Genomic DNA, 18,921 nt, shown 5'->3' with positions numbered 1-18,921 from the left:
CTGGCACCGAGGGGCTCTGAACTCTGCAAGCAGAGTAAATCTGGTGGGCTGCCCTGGGTCTCCCTCTCTACCTGGCACCATCCACACTGCATGAGTTCGGGAGGTGTTCCTGGTCGGGTGGGTGCTCTGTAGGTCTTTGAGGGGCCCAGGGAGGCCTTTGGGGGCTTCAGACTATGCCCTCAGATGGCCCAGGAAACTGTGGTCCACCTTCCCAAAGCATCAACCTAATGTCATCTAGGTTTACATTTAGATTCAGATAAACGGTCTGAAGCATTTTTTTTTTCAAAAATTAAAATAAATGTGGCATAGAATTAAAAAAATCCACACTATTTTTTTTAAAGAGAAAATGAAGTGATTTCACCTTTGTAGTCAGCAATGCTGACTTGGTATCTACTTGGCTGTTAGGGGTGCCTTGGGGGAAAAGTTTGAGAAACAGGCCTTAAGGTGCAAAAGAGAACAGCAGATGGGAGAGAAGGAAAAAGGAGGGAAAGAGAGGCTTGGAGGTGGGAGGAATCAAAGAGAAAGAGGAGCGAGGGACTGCAGTCTTTACCAGCAGTTTCCCAAAGGTACCTGCCCTGTTTTCCTCCAACCCCACGGGGACCCCACCAGGCATGAAGGACCCAAGGAAACAGGCCCTTTTACTTCTGGTTCCCACACTGGCTGGCCTTGCTGGGAAGCGCCGTTTCCTCTCTTAAGAGAGCTCCATGGAAGGCTTTTTCTCTCTTTTTCACCGGTTTTCTTTAATTGCACATGATCCACACTAAAGACAGACGTGTAGCTGCTGCTGTTTGTATTTTTTCTCTAGGCAGCCCCAGAAAGCAAGTCTTTGCTGGGCATGTTATTTACATGGTGGAAAAAACAAGCCATTTCCTTATTAGGGAAACAGGCGTGGGGGCTGGGGCGGGCGGGGGGACCGACAGGGCTGTGTGCTGGGCTTCCCTTCTGGACTCTGAGGACCAGGGACCCCCTGCGGATGGATGCTGGGACATCCTCCCTGGGGCGTGGCTCGGTCTCTCCTAGGCCAGGGCTGCGCTCAGAAGCAGCACGTGCCTTTGAAGGCTTCTGTAGTGATGGCGATAGCTTCAAGCCTCAGAGGGCGGGTAGGGCTGGGGGCGTCCTGGCGGTGGTGGTGGCGGGGTGTGTCCTCTGGGCTCAGTTGTTGTCTCTGGTGTCTGAGGAGGCACTTCCAAACAAGATGTCACTGTCGTGGGACATGCTGCTCAGCTGCGACTTGGTTTTGATGAGGAACTGGGTCCTCCGGAACATCACCCTCTCTTGCTCCTGCTTGAGCTCCAGGTAGGAGCGGGAGAAGGTGTGGAAGATGGAGGTCACGGGGAAGGCCATGAGGAGAATGCCGCTGAGGATGCTGCTGAGCGCCACCACCTGGCCAGGCGTGCTCCTGGGTACCATGTCGCCATAGCCCACAGTTGTCATGGTGATGACGGCCCACCAGTAGCAGGCGGGGATGCTGGTGAACTCGGGGCTATCGGCCATCTCGTTCTCGATGACGTAGAGGAGGGGGGCAAAGAGGGCGATGGCCACGCAGAGGAAAAGCAGCAGGAGCCCGAACTCGCGGGTGCAGCGGCGGGCCGTGAGCCCCAGCGTCTGCAGCCCCAGCGAGTGGCGGGCCAGGCGCATGACGTACAGGATACGCAGCGCCCGCAGGACCCGCAGCACCAGCCCCACCTTGTCCAGGTAGCTGTTGCCTGTGCCGGGCTTGCGGCGGTCCGCGGCGGCGCCGTCCACCAGCAGGGTGATGTAGTAGGGCAGGATGGCCACCATGTCAATCAGCGTCAGCGGGCTCCGCAGGAAGGCAAACTTGCTGGGCGCCTGGATGAGACGCAGGAGGAACTCGAGGGAGAACCAGCCCACACACACAGACTCCACGATGAAGATGTTGTGGCACATCTGGGAGCACTGGCCCTGGGAGAGAGGGGAGAGGTCAGCGGTCCCACCAGCAAGGAGCACGGGGCTCTGTCCTGGCTGGGCTGCCCGGGTGAGAGGTGGTCTGGGCACGATGCCTGTCCCCGTCCTGTGGCCCCGAGTCCTCTCTTTCTCTGGTTATGCTCACTCCCTGGTTGATCCCGTGCAGACCTAGGGCTTGAAGTACCATCTCAACACTGACCATTCCTAATCTCTCTCTAGCCCAGACCTCGCCCCTGAACTCCAGACCCCAGACGGGCTGCCTCCTGGGATGTCTGATAGGTGTCTCAAACTCATCATGTCCTGAAACGGGCTCCTGATTTCTTTCTTCTTAAAATTTATTTTTATTGAAATGTAATTGACATATAACATGGTGTACAAATTTAAGGTGTACAATGAGTTGATTTGATACATTAATATATTGCAATGTGAATAATTATCGTTCCGTTTATTGTGTTGAGAACATTTAAGATCTAGTCTCTTTGGGCTCCCGATTGCCTGCACACCTGCCCACCTGTGGATTCCCTTCTTAGCGATCAGCAATCCCATTTTTCCGGGTGCTCAGGACAGACTTGGCCTCATCCTGACGCCTCCCCTGTAATCCTCATGAAATCCCACTGGTGCTTCATTGAAAATGATTCCAGAGTCAAAGCACTTCTCACTCTGTCCACTGCCCCACCTGGGTCCAGTCACCACCCTCTCTGACTTGCACAGTTGCAGGCACCTCTTCCCTGGGCTCCCTGGTCCCTGCAGTCCATTTCGCACACACGGCCAGAGGGACTCAGAACACGAATCGGATCCTGTCCCTCCTTGCTGAGCATCCTCCGTGGCTCAGAGAGATGGCTCAAGTCCCCCAGGGGCACAGGTGGCCAAGCCACCACCTCTCCCACTTCCTTGCCCCCTGCCTGCCTTGCTCACCTGCTCCAGCCCCACGGGCCTCCTCACTGCTCCTCCAACACCCCAGGCTCACCCCCAGCTCAGCATTGACTTTTCTTGACTTTCCCTGCAGGATTCCTCTTCCCCCAGACGCCCGTATCGCTCTGCCCTCCCTTCCTCCAGCTCTTTGCTTCCATATCACCTTCCCAGGGAGGGCTTTTGGGACCTGCCCTGTTTAAATGCCACCCCCCCCCTTTGTCCGGTACCCCGATTCCCCTTATCTTGCTCTATTTCATCGTAATGCTCATCATCTTTTAATATGCTCAGTAAGTTACTTATTTATCATGTTTATTGTCTGTCTCAGCCCTGCCTGCCTGCCCCACTGCCCCAGGAGACTGTAGCCCCACAGGGCAGGACAGTTTGTTATTGTTCACTCTCAGGACCCCAGTGTCTGGAAAGGCCCAGCACGCGCCCAGTGATCAATTCATATTTGTTACCAGGATGGACGGAAGAGCCCTGGCCTGGTGTTTAGACGGGGTGTCAAGTGAAGGCCAGTCAGGCAAAGGGAAAACGGTGGAGGTGGCCCAGGTTGGGCGGAGGCCTGCTGCAGAGCGCAGCCATCTTACTCATCGCCCCCTGATGGCTGTCCCAGGAGAATTCAGTCTTGAGGCTGCCTCACCGAATTTTTCAAGAGAAGCTGGAAATTTGGAGTTTTACATGAAATCTCCTGGGTTTTAAATGTTGTGACAATTTAATACAAAGAAAGCACTCCGTGGTCCACTCAAACACATCTGTGCGCTGCATCTGTCATGTGGGCTGCCAGCTTGTTGCTCTGGTCCGCAGTACAACTGGGTGGTGGACCGTCCCCAGTGGGTTTGGACCTCAACCTCAAAGGGGCCTTTGGCAGAGAGGGAAGGCACAAATGGTTCTACCTGGGGCATCTTGTCGGTTCCCGGGCACAGCTGGGTTCTACCACACCTGCTCTGCTAGCTCTTTCTCTAGGAATACGTGAGAGGCTGGAGAGATGAACTAGTACTTGGTGAGGCTTTGAGGTCTCAGACCTCTGGGACAGGAAGCCCCCTCCTCTGGGAAGCCTTCCTGGAGTGCTTCCCCTCCAAGTATCCCCAGCACAGTTGGTGGTCCTCTCACAAGAGCCCCCTTGGCTTGTGTGTCATACTTATGGTCACGGGGCTGTCACCTAGACTTGAGCTCCCTGAATCTGGAGACTCACTCTGGTCACCCTGTCTGCCCTGTGGAGCCTGAATACAGTAGGCACTCAAACGTGTGCTCAGGTGAAACAGTGAACCCCACTGGTCCCCCAAATGAAGTAGAAGAACAGCATTTTTACTGAGTCATGAAAAAGGCCGGGTTTTTTTTTTTTTAAAGCAAATATCAGAAGTTGAATAAAACTGTGGCTTTGTTAGTATTTTCCTGATAAAATCAGTATTGTGTACGTTGGAGCCAAGAAGAAATCTACACTAAACACAGGTGTTTCCAGACAGGTCTCAAATGATGGGCATTTCCTCTGTTTTTGGTAGGCACGTATAATCCTCATAGTGAGCACTTTCTGCACGCAATCGCCAGGCAATGTTCCAACCACTTCCCGTAGACCCATTCACTGAACCCTCAAGTGCTGTGAGGTGAGCCTGTTCACAGCTTCTTGGACATGTCGGGAAACTGAGGCACAGAGAGGTTAAGTAACTTGCCTACAGATACACAGCCAGAGTGGATGAAGTGGGATTCAAATTCAGGCCGTCTGGCTCTAGCCCTGCCCCCTTCATCACTACCCCTTATGCTTCTCAAAAGTTCATTTTACTGGTTGAGTGCTGTTTTCTTAACACTGGTTTTTAAAATTCAATGTATTAAAAAAGAAGTGCCAGAAACTCCCTGTGAGTTATAAATGCAACACTATTGCTACTTTTTCCATAATATATGTGTGTGGAAAAACCCTCACGTGGTGAGTGGTTCTAATGTTTGATCAGCGAGTTCATGTAAAGCCCTTAGCACATGCAGGGTACACAGCCAGTGCTCAATAAATGCTGGCTGGCATGATATTTATGTTGAGTTCCTACCGCCATACTACCTATTTCTCTAATGCCTACACAATTTGCACCGTTTGAACCTTTTGGTCTGTCTTGAGACTTGCTTCCAGAACCCCTATGTATGGGGAAAGGGTCCCAGCTAAAAGGCTGAGGGTTTCATACATAAGGAGGCTGAACTGTGGGGCTAGATGAGGTCGCAGGCTGCCATGTGGCACCCATACTTCCATGTTTAAGAACCAGACTAGGGACTCAGTCAGACCTGGGTCTGGGCAAGCTGCTTTGCCTCAGTGTTCTCAGCTGTCAAGTGGGTGTGAGAACACCTCCCATACCAGGATGCTGGAAGATTCGCTGAGAAGATAAGTTGCAGGCAGAATGGCAGCCCAGCCCTTGGCTCCTAGTAACTGCTGGCTAAGTGAGTGGTATCCCTGAGAATTGGACACACACCCCGTCAGGCCCTGGAGTAAACACTTTATGGGAATTCTCTTATTTAACAGAAAGAAATGCTCACTATTTGAGGTCATGTGCACACACACACATCTATCAATAAAAATCATATTCAGGACCCAGAAAAGCTTTCTGGGATATTTTCATGCAAGGGAATTAGGAAGACTGAGAAAGGATGCAAGTTAGTGAAATAAATTTTGATGGTATATGTCATGTGCTTAGCTGGGGGCCAGGTACATCATAAATCACATCATCCATGACATCATCCATCCATCCATCCATCCATCCAACAGAGAGTGGCTGAGTGCCTCCTCCCTGCTGGACAATGTTGCGGGGGGGGGGGGGGCGGGGGGGCGGGGCACAGCGCAGACCTGCACAGGCATGGAGCTTGTGTTTGAACGTGGAGACGGGCAACATACATGTAAACACACTTACAAACATATGTAAGCACAATGATGGACTGGGGTGCTGCTCAGCCAGTGCACTCAGGGAAGACCTCCTGGAGGAGGTGACAGTGCAGGTGAGAAGGCTGTGTACTTCTGGGAGGAGAGTGGTCCTGGGCTCTTACCTTCTCCTCCTCCTCCCTCAGGCTGGGTAAGGTGCTGATGGAGAGGTTGACGGCGGTGACGGTGACAAAGAGCACCGACAGGCAAGCGAACACCTTGCCGGGCAGCCCTGAGTGCGGCCTCTCTACCATGTCGCGCAGTCTCCGCATGCAGCGGCCCAGGCGGCCCTCGCCCTCCGTGGGGCCCTCGCTGTCGTGGTCCTCGCTGTCCAGCGGGTCGTCCTCATCCTCCCGCTCCACCATCTCGGCGAACTCCTCGATCTTCTGCAGGTAGCGGCGCTTGCAGCAGCCGTCCAGGTGGTCCTCGGCGATGCCCCAGTAGAGCAGCTCCTCCTGGAAGGACAGGGCGCACATCTCCCGCAGCAGCCGCAGCTTGCCGGCCCGCAGGAAGGTCAGGATGGTGCCGAAGGCCCCCGGGTTGCGGTCGAAGAAGAACTCGTTGCAGGTGACGTCGTAGTCATCGCACACGTTGAGGATGTCGTCGAAGTTGGTGCAGGCCTTGAGCTGGCCCAGCCGCGTTAGCGGGAACTCCTCCAGCGTGGTCCAGGGCAGCGAGTACTTGATGCCGCCCACGTTGATGATGATCTGGCGCCTGCGGTCCTCTGGCTGGCCGCCCTGGCGGGGCTCGTCTTGCGGCCGCAGCCGCTGGGCTCGGCGGTAGAAGACGCCCTTGAGTGACTGGCTTTGGGGGAAGAAGGCCGGGTGGAAGGAGGCGTCGGAGGCGCAGCTCAGGGCGCTGTAGTCGTAATCAGAATTGTCTCCCGGTAAGAGGGTCATTTTGGGCCTTCACATCCCTCTCGGGCCTGTGGGAGAGGGGAGGAAAGACCCACAGTGACTCCTGAGTCTCCGCGGATGATGCTGATTCTGCAGATATTTGCTGATATGGACTGAATTGTGTTCCCCCAAATTCACAGGGGGAAGCCCTAACCTCCAATGGGTTGGTATTAGGAGGTGGGGCCTTTGGGGGGTGATTAGGTTTAGGTGAAGTCATGAGGGTGGAGCCCCCGTGGTGGGATTAGTGCCCTTATAAGTAGAGGAAGAGACACTAGAGGTCCCATGTGAGGGCACAGTGAGAAGGTAGCCACCTGCAAGTCAGGAAGAGAGCCCCCATCAGAACCCAACCATGCTGGCACCCTGATCTCAGACTCCTAGCCTCCAGAACCGTGAGTAATAAATGTCTGTCTGCTGTTGTGGTTATGAGCATAGATTTTGGAGCCACATGGCCTGGGCAAGTTACTCGACCTCAATGTGTTTCAATTCCTCATCTGTAAAATGGGTATGACCATATGATCTACTTCACAGGATTACTGAGAGGATTCAATGAATTATGTACCGTCTAAGACCACTTAATACAGTGCCTGGGACATAGTAGGTACTCAATACTTGCTGTCTACTATTATTTTTTAAATTATTTTATTTTATTTATTTTTTGGCCATGCCATGTGGCTTGCAGGATCTCAGTTCCCTAACCAGGGATTGAACCCGGGCCATGGCAGTGAAAGCCTGGAATCCTAACCACTGGGCCACCAGAGAACTCCCCTGTCTACTATTATTATTAGTATTTAACTCAAAGGGACACCTTGTATTCCTTCCATACATGGAAAACTGATATCACTTGCCATAAATCAGGGTCAATGTCCAAAAAATGCACAGTTATCACAACAGTGCCATGTTTGCTCATATATCAGTAAACATCATCTTGAGGATACAGGAATGAATCGGACAGGCATGCTCACTCCTCCAGAAAGCCCTCCTTGGCTCTTCCAGCTAAATCAAATGTCAGGCCCACCCCCCACCCCCATTTATCTTCACTGCACTTGCCACCTGTTTTCAAATGATCTGTGTGCAAGCCTGGCTCCTTTAGTAGACTGCTTGCTCCCTGGGGGAAGAGTGTGCTTTACTCATCTCTGAATCCCTGTGCCCAGCAGTGTAAAAGCTCCAAGAAATGCTCAACAAATGAGTACGTTTCCTGTTGGTGAGGCCAACATGATGAGGGCACTTCTGAGAAACTGAGGTCAAAATCTCAGCTTCCATAGACTTCTTGCTTCCCCACCCTCAAAGCTAAGGGTTTGTGCCACTAGAATGAGATCGCTTATTCATTCATAGCTCATGGGCTGCATTTGGTTCACAAATATTTTGCCTGGCTTGGAGAAGATTTTGAAAATGGAGACATTTCATGTAAAAATTCGTATATCTTGGTTTCTTTTGAAAAATCAGACTATCTGGTAATATTTGACCCAAATTCCAGCTGAGAAATGACTGCCCCCTTTAGGCAGGGCATGAATGCTACAATCCACCACAGTCCCTACCCCTCCCTGTTGTCTTCCTAACACCCACTTTACTTCTCTCATGTATGTTTCCTTCCTGGCCCCTGTAGGCATTTGAGTTTGAGACCCCTAGATGACAGCAACAGAGCTCTCCAGAATTCAGCTGATCCAGGGAAAAGTAGTAAGAGTCTAATACTTTGCTTTTAAAAATCACCACTCCTCCCCCCAGCTCAATCCCCCATGGATGCAAGTGGTACCAGCAAAGCCTATCAATTACAAATGGAAACCTATTTCCGATACCTGAGTGTCCATCTGTGCTATGGACGTGTTCAGGGGAAACACACGTGGGTGCACACACATACACGCAACCCTGCATGGATAAGAAGCAGTGTTTAACAGGAGCCACGGCGGTTTCCACATCTGAAAGGGGCACCTTCCTAACAGAAATTCTTTCACAAAAGCAAATCATCACTCCACTCATTTATCTTTGGGGCAAGCTATAGTTTCACTCAGGTTTTGGAAAACTAGGGTACACCCGTGTTTGAAAAAAATGATTTGATTTTAAAGAATTGAGTGTTTTTAACTTCACCTAAAATTGGAACTCATCTCCTCAGGCAAAGCCTGCCAGAATCCCTTGGAGGAGAAAGATCGCTTTTAAGTGCGACCGCTTTTCAGCTCTGCTGCTTTATCTTTGCCACCAAAGACAAGAGGGAAAACGACATTCTGTTTGGCAAGAATAGTGATGAAGGCAAAGGAATATTCCTCTCATCCTGCAAGCCCTGGAGAGCTTTTGTGAAACCCCGCATCTGTAATCACTTCTCTTCTTGCAGAATTTCTTCTTTCAACCCTCCTCGATTTCCCTCCAGCAGAAAGCTCCCCCAATTAACGATTCCTCATTTTTTTTCTCTCATGACCCATGTCAATTGTGAGTTAAAGCCTCAGTCTCCTGTGTGGAAAGTTGTCCTGTCTCAGAGACTTGCTGGTATGGAGAGGAGAGAAAAAGCATGCTTCGTTCAGGCTGCTTGTATGCAGAGGGCCAGAGGGCCCTGGGGAGGCCCAGATGCTGGAATTTGCTAAGCGAGGGATGGACACACTTCTCCTGAGCCTTTGGTCTTGGGGTTACCCAGTCTGATGGGTGTGGGGTGACGGTTCTGCATGCTAGAGTCTCGGGTGAGGATCATAGATCAAACAGGCTCTGAAGTCCTGCTTCTGGAATATAATGCTTCTTTTCACCCAGTCTGATACCCTCACAAAAAGGCTGATCTTTTAAAATTTCCCTACAGTGTTAGGTCTGTCAGTTCTCGAGCATGGTGGAATTTAATGATTTTGCCTCTTAGGGTCTATATATCTACTTGGGAAGAGGAAGCCATTTGAGAAAGGGGCTCCGATGGTGGGGATGAGGAGGAGGAGTCCTGAGGGAGCTGTCATTCATTCAGTCAACACTTATCATGTGTCGGACTGGGCTAGGTCTGGAGGCACAGCAGAGGACAAGACAGACCCAGCCCTGTCCTCACGGAGGTGACGTTCTAGTGGGGGAGACAGTCTCTAAATAAGTACACAGGCTGTAGTGAGTATTGTGATGAAAACAGAACAAGGTGACAGATGGGAAATGACTGGGGGTCAATGTTAGCTGGAGGGCTAACCCAGGAGGGCTTCTCGGAGGAGGGGACCCTGGGGGCAGAGCCAGCCCTGGGAGGACCGGGGGGAGGGTGCCTCCCGTGGTGGGAATGGGAAGAGCCTGCTCCCTGACCTGGGGATGGGCTTGGATGGTCAAAGACCAAAGTGAAGCCCGAGTGGCTGGGCAGAGTGAGTGAGGGGAAGGTAGGAGAAGATGAGTGTGGGGGCATCGGCAGGCATCAGACGGAGCTGGGGTTTATTCCTCGTGGGCGAGGCATCCTCAGGAGAAGATTCAGGCTGGGTTGAGGAGAGCAGGCTGGAAGCCCCTGTAGTCATTCTTGAAAGAGACCATCGAGGTTTGGATCAGCGGAGGGGTCTGGAGAATTGGATGGATTTGGGGTGGACTTTGGTGGAAGAGCTGACAGGACCTGCTGCAGGACTGGAGTGTGGTGAGGGGGAAAGACTAGGCTGCAGGATGATTCCAGTGGTGCCATTCACCCAGGTGACCGATAGGTGGTGCTGTGATGAGGCCTGAGTTAGAGGCAGCCTTTCCTGGCTGTGGGATGATGGACAGGAGAGGGTGTGGGCGAATCAGGGAGAGAGAGCAGGGATGGGGGCCTCGCACATGGATGGATGGGTGGCGTCAGACCACCAAAGTTGACCTGATGATCATGTGTGGTCGGGGAGGGGATGGTATTAGCTGATAGCTTTGACCTGGCTGGGCTGGGGTGGGCAGGAGGGCCAGGCTAGCAGAGATATGGCGAAGCCCAGAGGCCGGTATTCCCTGTGCTCAGTGCCCGCCGCCCAGCACCCACTTCCCTGCTGAAGCTGCACTCCACCCCAGGCCCGAGTGGTCAGTGTGGGTAGACACCACTAGGGGGGCTATGGTAGGCAGAATAATCCCCCCAATCCCCACCCTGCCCCACCCAAAAGATGTCCGTGTCCTTATCCGAATCCCTAGAACCTGTGAATATGTTAGATTATGTGGCAAGCAGGAATCAAGCTCACAGATGGAAATAAGGTTGCTAATCAGCTTTCTTTGAGGTGGGAAGATTTTCCTGGATTCTCTGCGGCCTCCATGCAACCACAAGAGTCCTTAAAAGATGGCAGAGAGAGGTAGGAGGGTGCATCAGAGTGATGCAACGCTGCGAGAAAGACCCGACTGGCCAATGCTGGCTTTGAAGATGGAAGGGGCCATGAGCCAAGGAAAGCAGGCAGCCTCTGGAAACCAACACAGGCAAAGAATGGACTCTCCCCTCCAGAAAGGAACGCAGCCTGCCCACACCTTTATTTTAGTCCTGTAATGCCCATTTGAGACCTCTCTTCTCCAGAAGTGTGAGGTAGTAAGTTCGTGGTTTTTAAAATTATTAATTAATTTTTTTTTTTGGAGTATAGTTGATTTACAATGTTGTGACATTCGTGTTGTTTTAAACCACTCAGTTTGTGGTGATCTGTTACAGTAGCAATAGGAGACAAATACAGGGGATGTTGAGAAAAAGCTGGTTAGACTTCAGCTTGGGCGGCAACTTGCTGACTACCCCAAGACGGGGAAGCAGAAGAGCCCACTAGCTCTGAAGTCAGAACATCCGGGTTCAAGCCCAGTCATTCTGTGACTTTGGAAGAGTCATGTCCTGCCTCTCAGATGCAGTTTCCTTCTCTGTAAAATGGGGATATCAGTTGCTCCAACCTCCCTGAGTTATGCTGAGGACTAAAGCAGATGTCACAGGTGATGTGCTTGGCCCAATGCCTGACACCCTGTGGACCCTCAGTGGGCCTGCTGTATTATTATTAGCTATGAGGGGGGTTTGTCATCCTCCCCCTCCACCAGCCAATGGTGACTCCTTTCTTGACCTGATCAAGCAGGACCGGAACCCAGTATTGTCTGACCCCAGAGCCCGTTGCTGGAGGGAGTGCAGTCTGGTATAGCCTCTGGGAAAGCCATCAGGGGTACTGAGGGGAATGTGCCTTATGACCCAGGAAACCCACTCTTTGGTATATTCCCCAGACCTGGGTCCATAGGGGTTGTGATAGACATTGTCTGTAATATATTATTTACACTCAAATAGTTGACTCAGCATCTGCTTCTGGGGACTCATATCTAAGCGAGGAACAAGGCACAAGAGCGTGCAGCTTGTGTTGCTTTGGTGCTAGGAGGTCTCCCAGTGTCCCTCCCAGGGGGGAAATGAACAAGCGATGCAGATGGCGGATGCCTGGAGGTTGCACAGGAATTAGAAGCAACGGACTAGATGTAGGTTTAGCAACACATTTAGATCTTAAAAACATGGTGCCGAGTGGAAAAAGGAAAAGAAGTTTATAGCACTATGCTATTTATGTAAATGAACACACACACAACATTACATATTTTACAAAGACTTGAGCACATGTAAGGACCTCTATCAACCACAGGGAGGGTGCCTGGGAGTTCAGGGGGAGGGGAAGAAGCGTGGGGATTGGAATGAAGGGAACAGTGACTAAGGTGGCCTGGCACAGGCCAGTGATGAAGAGTGGTATGAAGTAGATTGTGGTTAGCACAACCCTGGGTTTTAATCCAGGTTTTAGAAAAAAGAAGAAGAAGAATACGAAAAAAATCAAGCCACTGGGTTCGGAATCTCCCTGGACTCAGTGGAGATACAGATTCCCAGGCCCCTCCCCAGAGCCTCTCCATCAGAATCCCCAAGGGGGAGGCCCAGGAATTGGCATTTTCGAAGGCTCTCTGAGAGCCTGCTGACGTTTGAGAGAGAGGAAAGGGAGGGGCCAGGAAAGCCTGCAGACCCTCTAGCTGCTCTGGGCTATGGCAGGAAGCCCCCTGCCCAACTGCTCAATCTCCTTGGGGTTCTGGAAGGCTCTGTGGATCCCACGCTAGGGGAGCTTCACTGGAGAAGTGGAGACCCTCTGTTTAGAGAGAAAAACCTTCTGCACTGGGGCTGCCTTGATCAAATGCCCCTTTGTGAGCCCACAGATCCGATGACACTCCCCATGCAATTTCTTTTCCTTCTTCCTGGGAGAAAGATGATTTTCACGAGCTATGATGGAGGGCTGAGGATACATTTCCAGAGAGAAATGAGCATTGAAGCCAGGAGGAGTTCTGAGGGGCAGCCCCCCACCCCCCACCATGAGGCTGCTCTGTGGTCAGCATCTGACTGAGGGTGGGGTGCAGGGCCTGGGGGGTAGGACTCAGGCGTGGGGAGCAGGATGGGAGGAAGGTCTAAGTCAGGCTTGCCTGGCTGTCACTGCTGCTTTTGTTAATACCCATTCAGCCCGATACAGCCATCTGCACCCACTGAGGCGCCGGCCCTCTTCTGGGCCTGTTTCCCCCTATAAAGTGGGGATAAGTGTGCCGACCTTACCGGGCTGTTATGAGGATCTGGTGAACGGAGGTTTGCTGCAGGTACGATCACTGTCACTTGATCTCTCATCCCCACGGCCACATCCCATCAAGGACAGGAAGGATTCCACAAACTGTTATGTACTGATCCCAACTGCTAAGACACCTCTTGGGTCTCTCCAGGGTTTTGAAAAACTGCTGTCCTCTCTCGACTCCACTCTTCCAGTCCTAGGCCTGTCCCTCTTCTGAGCAGGAGCGGGGGGGATGCAGAGAGAGCACCAAACACTCACAGTGCTGGAGCAACACCCGTCACAGCCTCCCATCATCACACACTAGGTGCCAGGCACTGTGGAAGAGCCTTAACTGTGCGAGCCCACGTCCTTCCCTAAGAGGCAGGTGTTACTATTAACACCCCCATTTTACAGATGAGGAAATTGAGGCTTTGAGAAGTGAAAACTCATGACTCTGGAGATGAAACCAGACTCCAACTAGGTCTGTGGGATTCTGAGCAAACCTCTTTGACTCTGCATTTTACTGGGCCCCTGCATTGCTCATTCCTGGTGGAGCGGGGAGGGTGTCCAGCGCCAGGAGCAAGCCAGGGACGGGGTCTCTCGACTCTATTTTCTATGCACAAGCTTTCGAAAAGTCTTTGCGGATGGGGAGAAGCAGGCAACTGCCCATAGCTGGGGAAACATCTTTATTCCTACTGGGTATTTGCACAAGAGCAGAGTAAGAAATCAACAAAACTCCTGCTTGCGTCAAGTTCTCAGTTGCCATTTTGGTCTCTCGGCAGAACTCTCCTATGGTGTAGACAGGCACCAGCCAGGGGTGAGGGTGTGGCCTCTGGACCACGCTGCCTGGCTCGCCAGTTACCACCTGTGCAGCCTTCCGCAAATAACTTCACCTCTCTGTGCTTGAGTGGCCTCAGCTGTAAACTGGGGGTAATCATCGCACTCTCCTCCTAAGTGCTTGGAGCCGTGCCTGGCACGTTAGAAGGGCTCTGTGTTTGCTAGAATGGCTTCTGCACAGCACGCTTGGCGCCTCCCCTGCCCGCTCCTCCCCTTGCATTTCCTTTCTCAGAGGAGGAATGTGAAGCAGACAACTCCTTCCAGAGGGCTGGACCTCAGTGCCGGCTCTCCATCTCACCTGGCACTGAAGTCAAGTCACTCGCTTGGCTGGGCCTCAGTTTCCCTGTCAGCAATGTAAACTGATGAGGCACGTTCCTGTGCTTGGCAGAATAGTGGCCTCCCAAAGATGCCCATGTCCCAAGCCCTGGATGGAACCTGTGAATATGTTACCTAACATGGCAAAAGAGATTATGCTGCTGTGATTAAACCGAGGGCCTTGAGATGGGGAGATGACCCTGGATCGACTGGTGGGCCCAATATCACACAGGCGTCCTTAGAAGAGGGAGGCAGGAGGATCAGAGTCAGAGAAAGAGATGTGATGACAGAAGCAGAGGTTGGAATGATGCGAAGCCAGGAGCCAAGGAGGCAGGCAGCCTCCAGCAGCTGGGAAAGGCAGAAACGGATTCTCCCCCCAGAAGGAACGCAGCTCTGCTGCCCCCCTGATGTTAGCCCAGTGAGACCCATTTGGACTCCTGATCCCCCCAAACTGTAAGATAATAAATTTGTTGCTTTCGGCCACTAAATTGGTGGTAATAGGTGGCAGTAAGAAATGAACCAAGTACAATGCAACTCTCTTAAAAAAAAAAAAAAAAAAGCAGTTTTTCCTGAGCTCCTCGGTCTTTGGTTTCTTTCTGCCCACCCCGCTCCACACTTGCCAACTTGTGTGATCCCCTGACCCCGAGCGGGTGTCGAGGGCACCCCACTGATCTCTCCATGCAGCCCTGCCCCTGCCGGTGCAGCTTCATCTGTCAGGGTTAGGGCTCCTGGCTGGGCTGACTCAGAGGTGGGTCACGCCGCATTAATCCTCAATTAAAACGTTAATCCAAACAGATCCAGCCATTAGGCTGGCCCAGGTCCTGGCATGCTGGATCTCTGTGAGATGCTGTGCCCGCGTGGGGAATCCATCTTCCTTGGCTCCCTCCCGTCCTCCCTCGTTACAAGCCAACCATGCTTGGACCTCAGCCCTGCTTCCTGCGAGCTGGGGCCCAAGTCACTGGGGTGGGGGGGATATTTGCTGGCAGCTGGGCTCTCTCCTCCACCCCGCCACCCCCAAAGAGAGAACATGCCGGAGACGCCCTTCCCCCCAGACAGAGGCGGCCTCTGGAGCCTCCCTACTCTGCTTCTGGCAAATTAACAGTTTGCCTTCTACCAGGAGGGGCTTTGCGGGTGGGAGCCGGACGGTCCGTTTCTCTCTGCCTCCTTGCAGCCCCCCAATTTGGGAACACAGGCGTTAAGTAGAGGCACAGGCTTGGAGAGCAGTGAGGACCTTGGAGCAGCAGGAAGGGGACACCGGCTTAAACAATCCCTCGTTTCTTGTTCCTTAGCAAGTGTTGAGGCCGCGTGTCTGTGGTCAGCTGCGGCGGGGAAGGGAGGAAGGAACAAGGGAGAGCATGGCGTGCCCGCCCGCCTGGGGAGACGCAGGTGTAAGGCTGTGACCACAGGGCTGAGGCACCGTTCGGATCCCACCTGGAGCACATTCACTCCGTGTTCTGACTTCGTCAGTCAAATACTGGCTGCTATGGAACAAAAATGGCCAGCAGGGATCGAGTGCTCGCAGCTAGCCTTTCTTGCCTCCCCCTTTATATTAATTCTCTTTAGAGTGGCTTCTCCAGCCGCCATTTTCCACCCAGGGGCTCCATATCTGGGTTTAATGAGCCAACCAAGAGTGGATTCCCAGACCCTATATCTTTGGCAACCGGAAATGTTGACTCTTCCTCACATATTTGGAAGGGGGATGTGGAGAAAAGACGGCCCAGTCAAGACACCTTTTAGGGGTCCAGGGGGTTAATTCCTTAGTCTCGGTTTGAGTCTCTCAGCCCTACATCCAGGACACATCTCTCTGCTCTTCTGTTCCCTGGGGCATCTCGCTCATCTCTTGCCAGAGCCCAGCTGTATGGCTGGTGCAGAGAATTCAGAACGGCAGTGGGACAGGAGCTTAGCCCCCAGATCTGCCCCAATCAGACTCCAGGACTCCCCCAGCCTGGGTTCTCAGGGCTTGGCACAAGAATCAAGGCTGTCTTGTTTCTAGCACATTCACAGTCCCCTGTGGGTTTGGAGTGGGTCCCATGACAGACATCTTTCCACTGGAATGGGCTGGCTTAGGGAATGACTGGTGAGGGCAATCCCCAGGGGCCATCCTCACCTGTCTTTCAGACACACCCTCCCTCCCTCCCCACTTGGCAGGTGCCTCTGCAGAGCTCCAAGACAGAGGACACAAGGTCAAGCTCAGGTCTGGCTATCTGCCCCTCCCCTGGCTCCAGCAGTGCCAAATCTGCCTTGGAAACGTGCTCCTGGGGGGCTCCCTGAAGTGACTCTGACTGCAGTCATGTGTGTGGGTATCAAACACACCCTAGTGAATAAACCTCTGCTTAGATTCAGAGTCAGAAGCAGCCCCTCCCCCTTTAACACACATACAATGAATCAGGGCAGCTCCTGCTCCCTCCTCCCACCTCCCCTGCATTTGTCTGAGGGGTCAGCAAACGGGGTCTCTGTGTCCGTCTCATTCTCCTTGGTGACTTTGGTGCCTGGCACCCTGTATGTACTTAAGAATAGCAAGTGCTTAAGAAAATGCCTGCTGAATGGACAACTTAACTAATACACCCCATCGGTGGGAGCCTCCCTTCATCGGTATGGTTAGATCAGTGTTTCACAGCCCCCCTCCCCACTACCACCCTCCCCTAAAGAGCTTTTTAAAGACCTTTTCTTCTTATCCAACAACCTATTGCAGCCTCCACCCCTCCCCTTGAGAATGAATGCAGTAGGCGAACCAAGGAAAGGCCGTTCTGCAACCTTCCAGTGACGTTCTGCCTACACACATGGGGAGGGGTATGCTCTCCAAGCTGCAAGCTGGCTTCCATCCTCTCCTGCCCCCATCCCATCCCTCTCCTTCACGGTTCTCTCCTCAGCACAGTGCCTCAATAACTGTTAAATGAATGAAATAATGAACGTTGGGCACTTGGCATGGTGAGCTGTGCACAGTAGGTGCTCAACCAATCTTTATCCTATCCATGAATGAATGAATGAACTTCTCTCTTTTCCTTCCTCATCCGAAGACTCCAATCCATCCAGGCTGAGCCCCTTCTGGGTAGGGAGCCCCGGAGGCTGAGGAGTCCCCAGAGCCCAGCACACAGTGGGCGCTCAATAAAAGCTTGTGGCGTTAATGAGTGGCTCAATAAAGCCCACTGACGGGATGCTCCCTTCGGTGCCTAAGGATGGAGTGAACGAGCGAGTGACAGACGCCCCCCTACCACCTCCCCCCAACACTCCCTCCTCCCTGGATCCTCCCGCGAGACGGCGAGAAACCTCTGCCACAGCCGGGATGTGCCCCCCCCACCTCTTGCCCTGTCACTTCGCACCCCGGGGACCCCCGGGAAGAAAAGAAGCTGGACCCGCACCATGACCGTGGCGAGCGCGCTCCACGCCGCCGCCCGCAGCTGCTCCCGGGTCCTCTGTCGTCCCGGCCGCCCCCCTCAGTGGCTTTCGGGGTCCCCTCTGGGGCGCCGGGGCCACGGCCACGTGCATCTCCCCCCACCGGAGCCCGAGTCCGCCAGTCCGGCGGTGCTCGGAGAGGCTGCAGCGCGCCAAGTTCCCACCTCAAGTTCGCGGCACAGCGTCCCCACCGCGGAGTTGGCCGGGCCGCGGCTCGCCGGCGGGTCCCGGCGAGGACACGACCAGGGGCTGGAAGCCACCCGCGCCACCTCCCGGAGCCGCCGGCAAACTTCGGCCCCCGGGCCCCGCTCGGCTCCGGCACTCGGACCCAGGGCCGCCCGCCTCTGCCTCCCGGTCCCCGCCGGGCTCCGAGTGCGCCGGGAGCGCCGCGAGGCAGCCGCCGAGGGAGGGAGGGAGCGGGGCGGGAGGCGGGCCGGAGGGAGGGGCGGCGCTCGGGGCGGGGAGCGCGGGCGGTGGCGGGGAACGCGGGGGCCACGCGGCGCCGACCCCGGGCGTCCGGGCGGCCCAGCGCCGGGCCCGGGCCCTCGGATGTGCAGCGATCCGCTGGGCGCCTTCCCGAGCCCCGGCCCGGACCGCACGCGCCGAGCGCCCCGCCGCCGCCCTCTCCCCTTTCCCCGCCCTCCCGCCCACGCCCCTCCGCCCGCCTGCCCTCGTGGTCCCCGCGCTCCGCTGCCCTCGGGATGCACTCGCCCCGCCGCGCGCCAGCCTCCCGGGGTCAGGTGCTTCCCCCGGAGGTTCGAGTGCCCGCTGGCCCTGGACCCCTCGCGTCACTGCCCCAGGCGCCAACGCGCCACGGAAAGTCTCCACGCTCCGCCGCCCCGGGGCCGCACGCACCACGCTCCCGGTCTTGTGCTTCTCCCTGGAGGTCCAAGTGCGCCGTTGCCCTTGGGCCCCTCGTGCCACTGCGGGCCAGGGACTGCACGCGCCTTGCGGCGTCAACTTCTTAGGGACAGCACGTGCCGCGCCAGGTGCCTTTCCCTCCAAGTCCCTGTACGCCACCGCCCCGGAGTCCGCGCGGCCCAGCTGCCAGCACCCCCAGCCGACGCGGGGCACGCGGACCGGGTCCTGGGGTGCCGAGCCGGCTGAGAGCGACGCCTCGCCTCGGAATTGGTAGGAGTCGCGCTTTGGCTGGGGGTTGGGTTGGAGGGCTCTGCCCGAGAGAGGGCGCCACCGCGGAGCCGGCCTTTTAGGGTCGCTGGCCTCGCACCGCGCTTTCCTCTTTTCCTTCCAGTCTCTACCGCCCTTTCTCACCATCAGAGAACCCAGCAAGGCCGTGAAGAAACCC

General features: G+C 54.4%; 1 protein-coding gene across 1 annotated transcript; it reads right to left on the bottom strand.

The window, feature by feature from the left end:
- Window positions 1–751: 751 nt before the first annotated feature.
- Window positions 752–17,885, bottom strand: KCNG1 (potassium voltage-gated channel modifier subfamily G member 1). The gene is made up of 3 exons (XM_059897045.1): window positions 17,780–17,885; window positions 5,854–6,653; window positions 752–1,923 (listed from the first exon to the last, which is right to left on the bottom strand). The coding sequence occupies exons 2-3, from the start codon at window positions 6,625–6,627 to the stop codon at window positions 1,153–1,155; spliced, it is 1,545 nt and encodes a 514-aa protein (XP_059753028.1). The 5' UTR covers window positions 6,628–6,653; window positions 17,780–17,885; the 3' UTR covers window positions 752–1,152.
- Window positions 17,886–18,921: the final 1,036 nt, after the last annotated feature.

This window comes from Balaenoptera ricei, chromosome 15 (genome assembly GCF_028023285.1).
Source record: "Balaenoptera ricei isolate mBalRic1 chromosome 15, mBalRic1.hap2, whole genome shotgun sequence".
In the NCBI taxonomy this organism is placed as follows: domain Eukaryota; kingdom Metazoa; phylum Chordata; class Mammalia; order Artiodactyla; family Balaenopteridae; genus Balaenoptera; species Balaenoptera ricei.
Note: the sequence above shows the minus strand (reverse complement) of the source record. Positions and strands in the feature narration are given on the sequence as shown.

Coding starts and splice junctions, on each gene's coding strand:
- KCNG1 (XM_059897045.1), bottom strand. CDS start 6,627: ATGACCCTCTTACCGGGAGACAATTCTGATTACGACTACAGCGCCCTG. Junction 1,924..5,853: donor TGAGGGAGGAGGAGGAGAAG/GTAAGAGCCCAG, acceptor CCTCTCTCCCAG/GGCCAGTGCTCCCAGATGTG.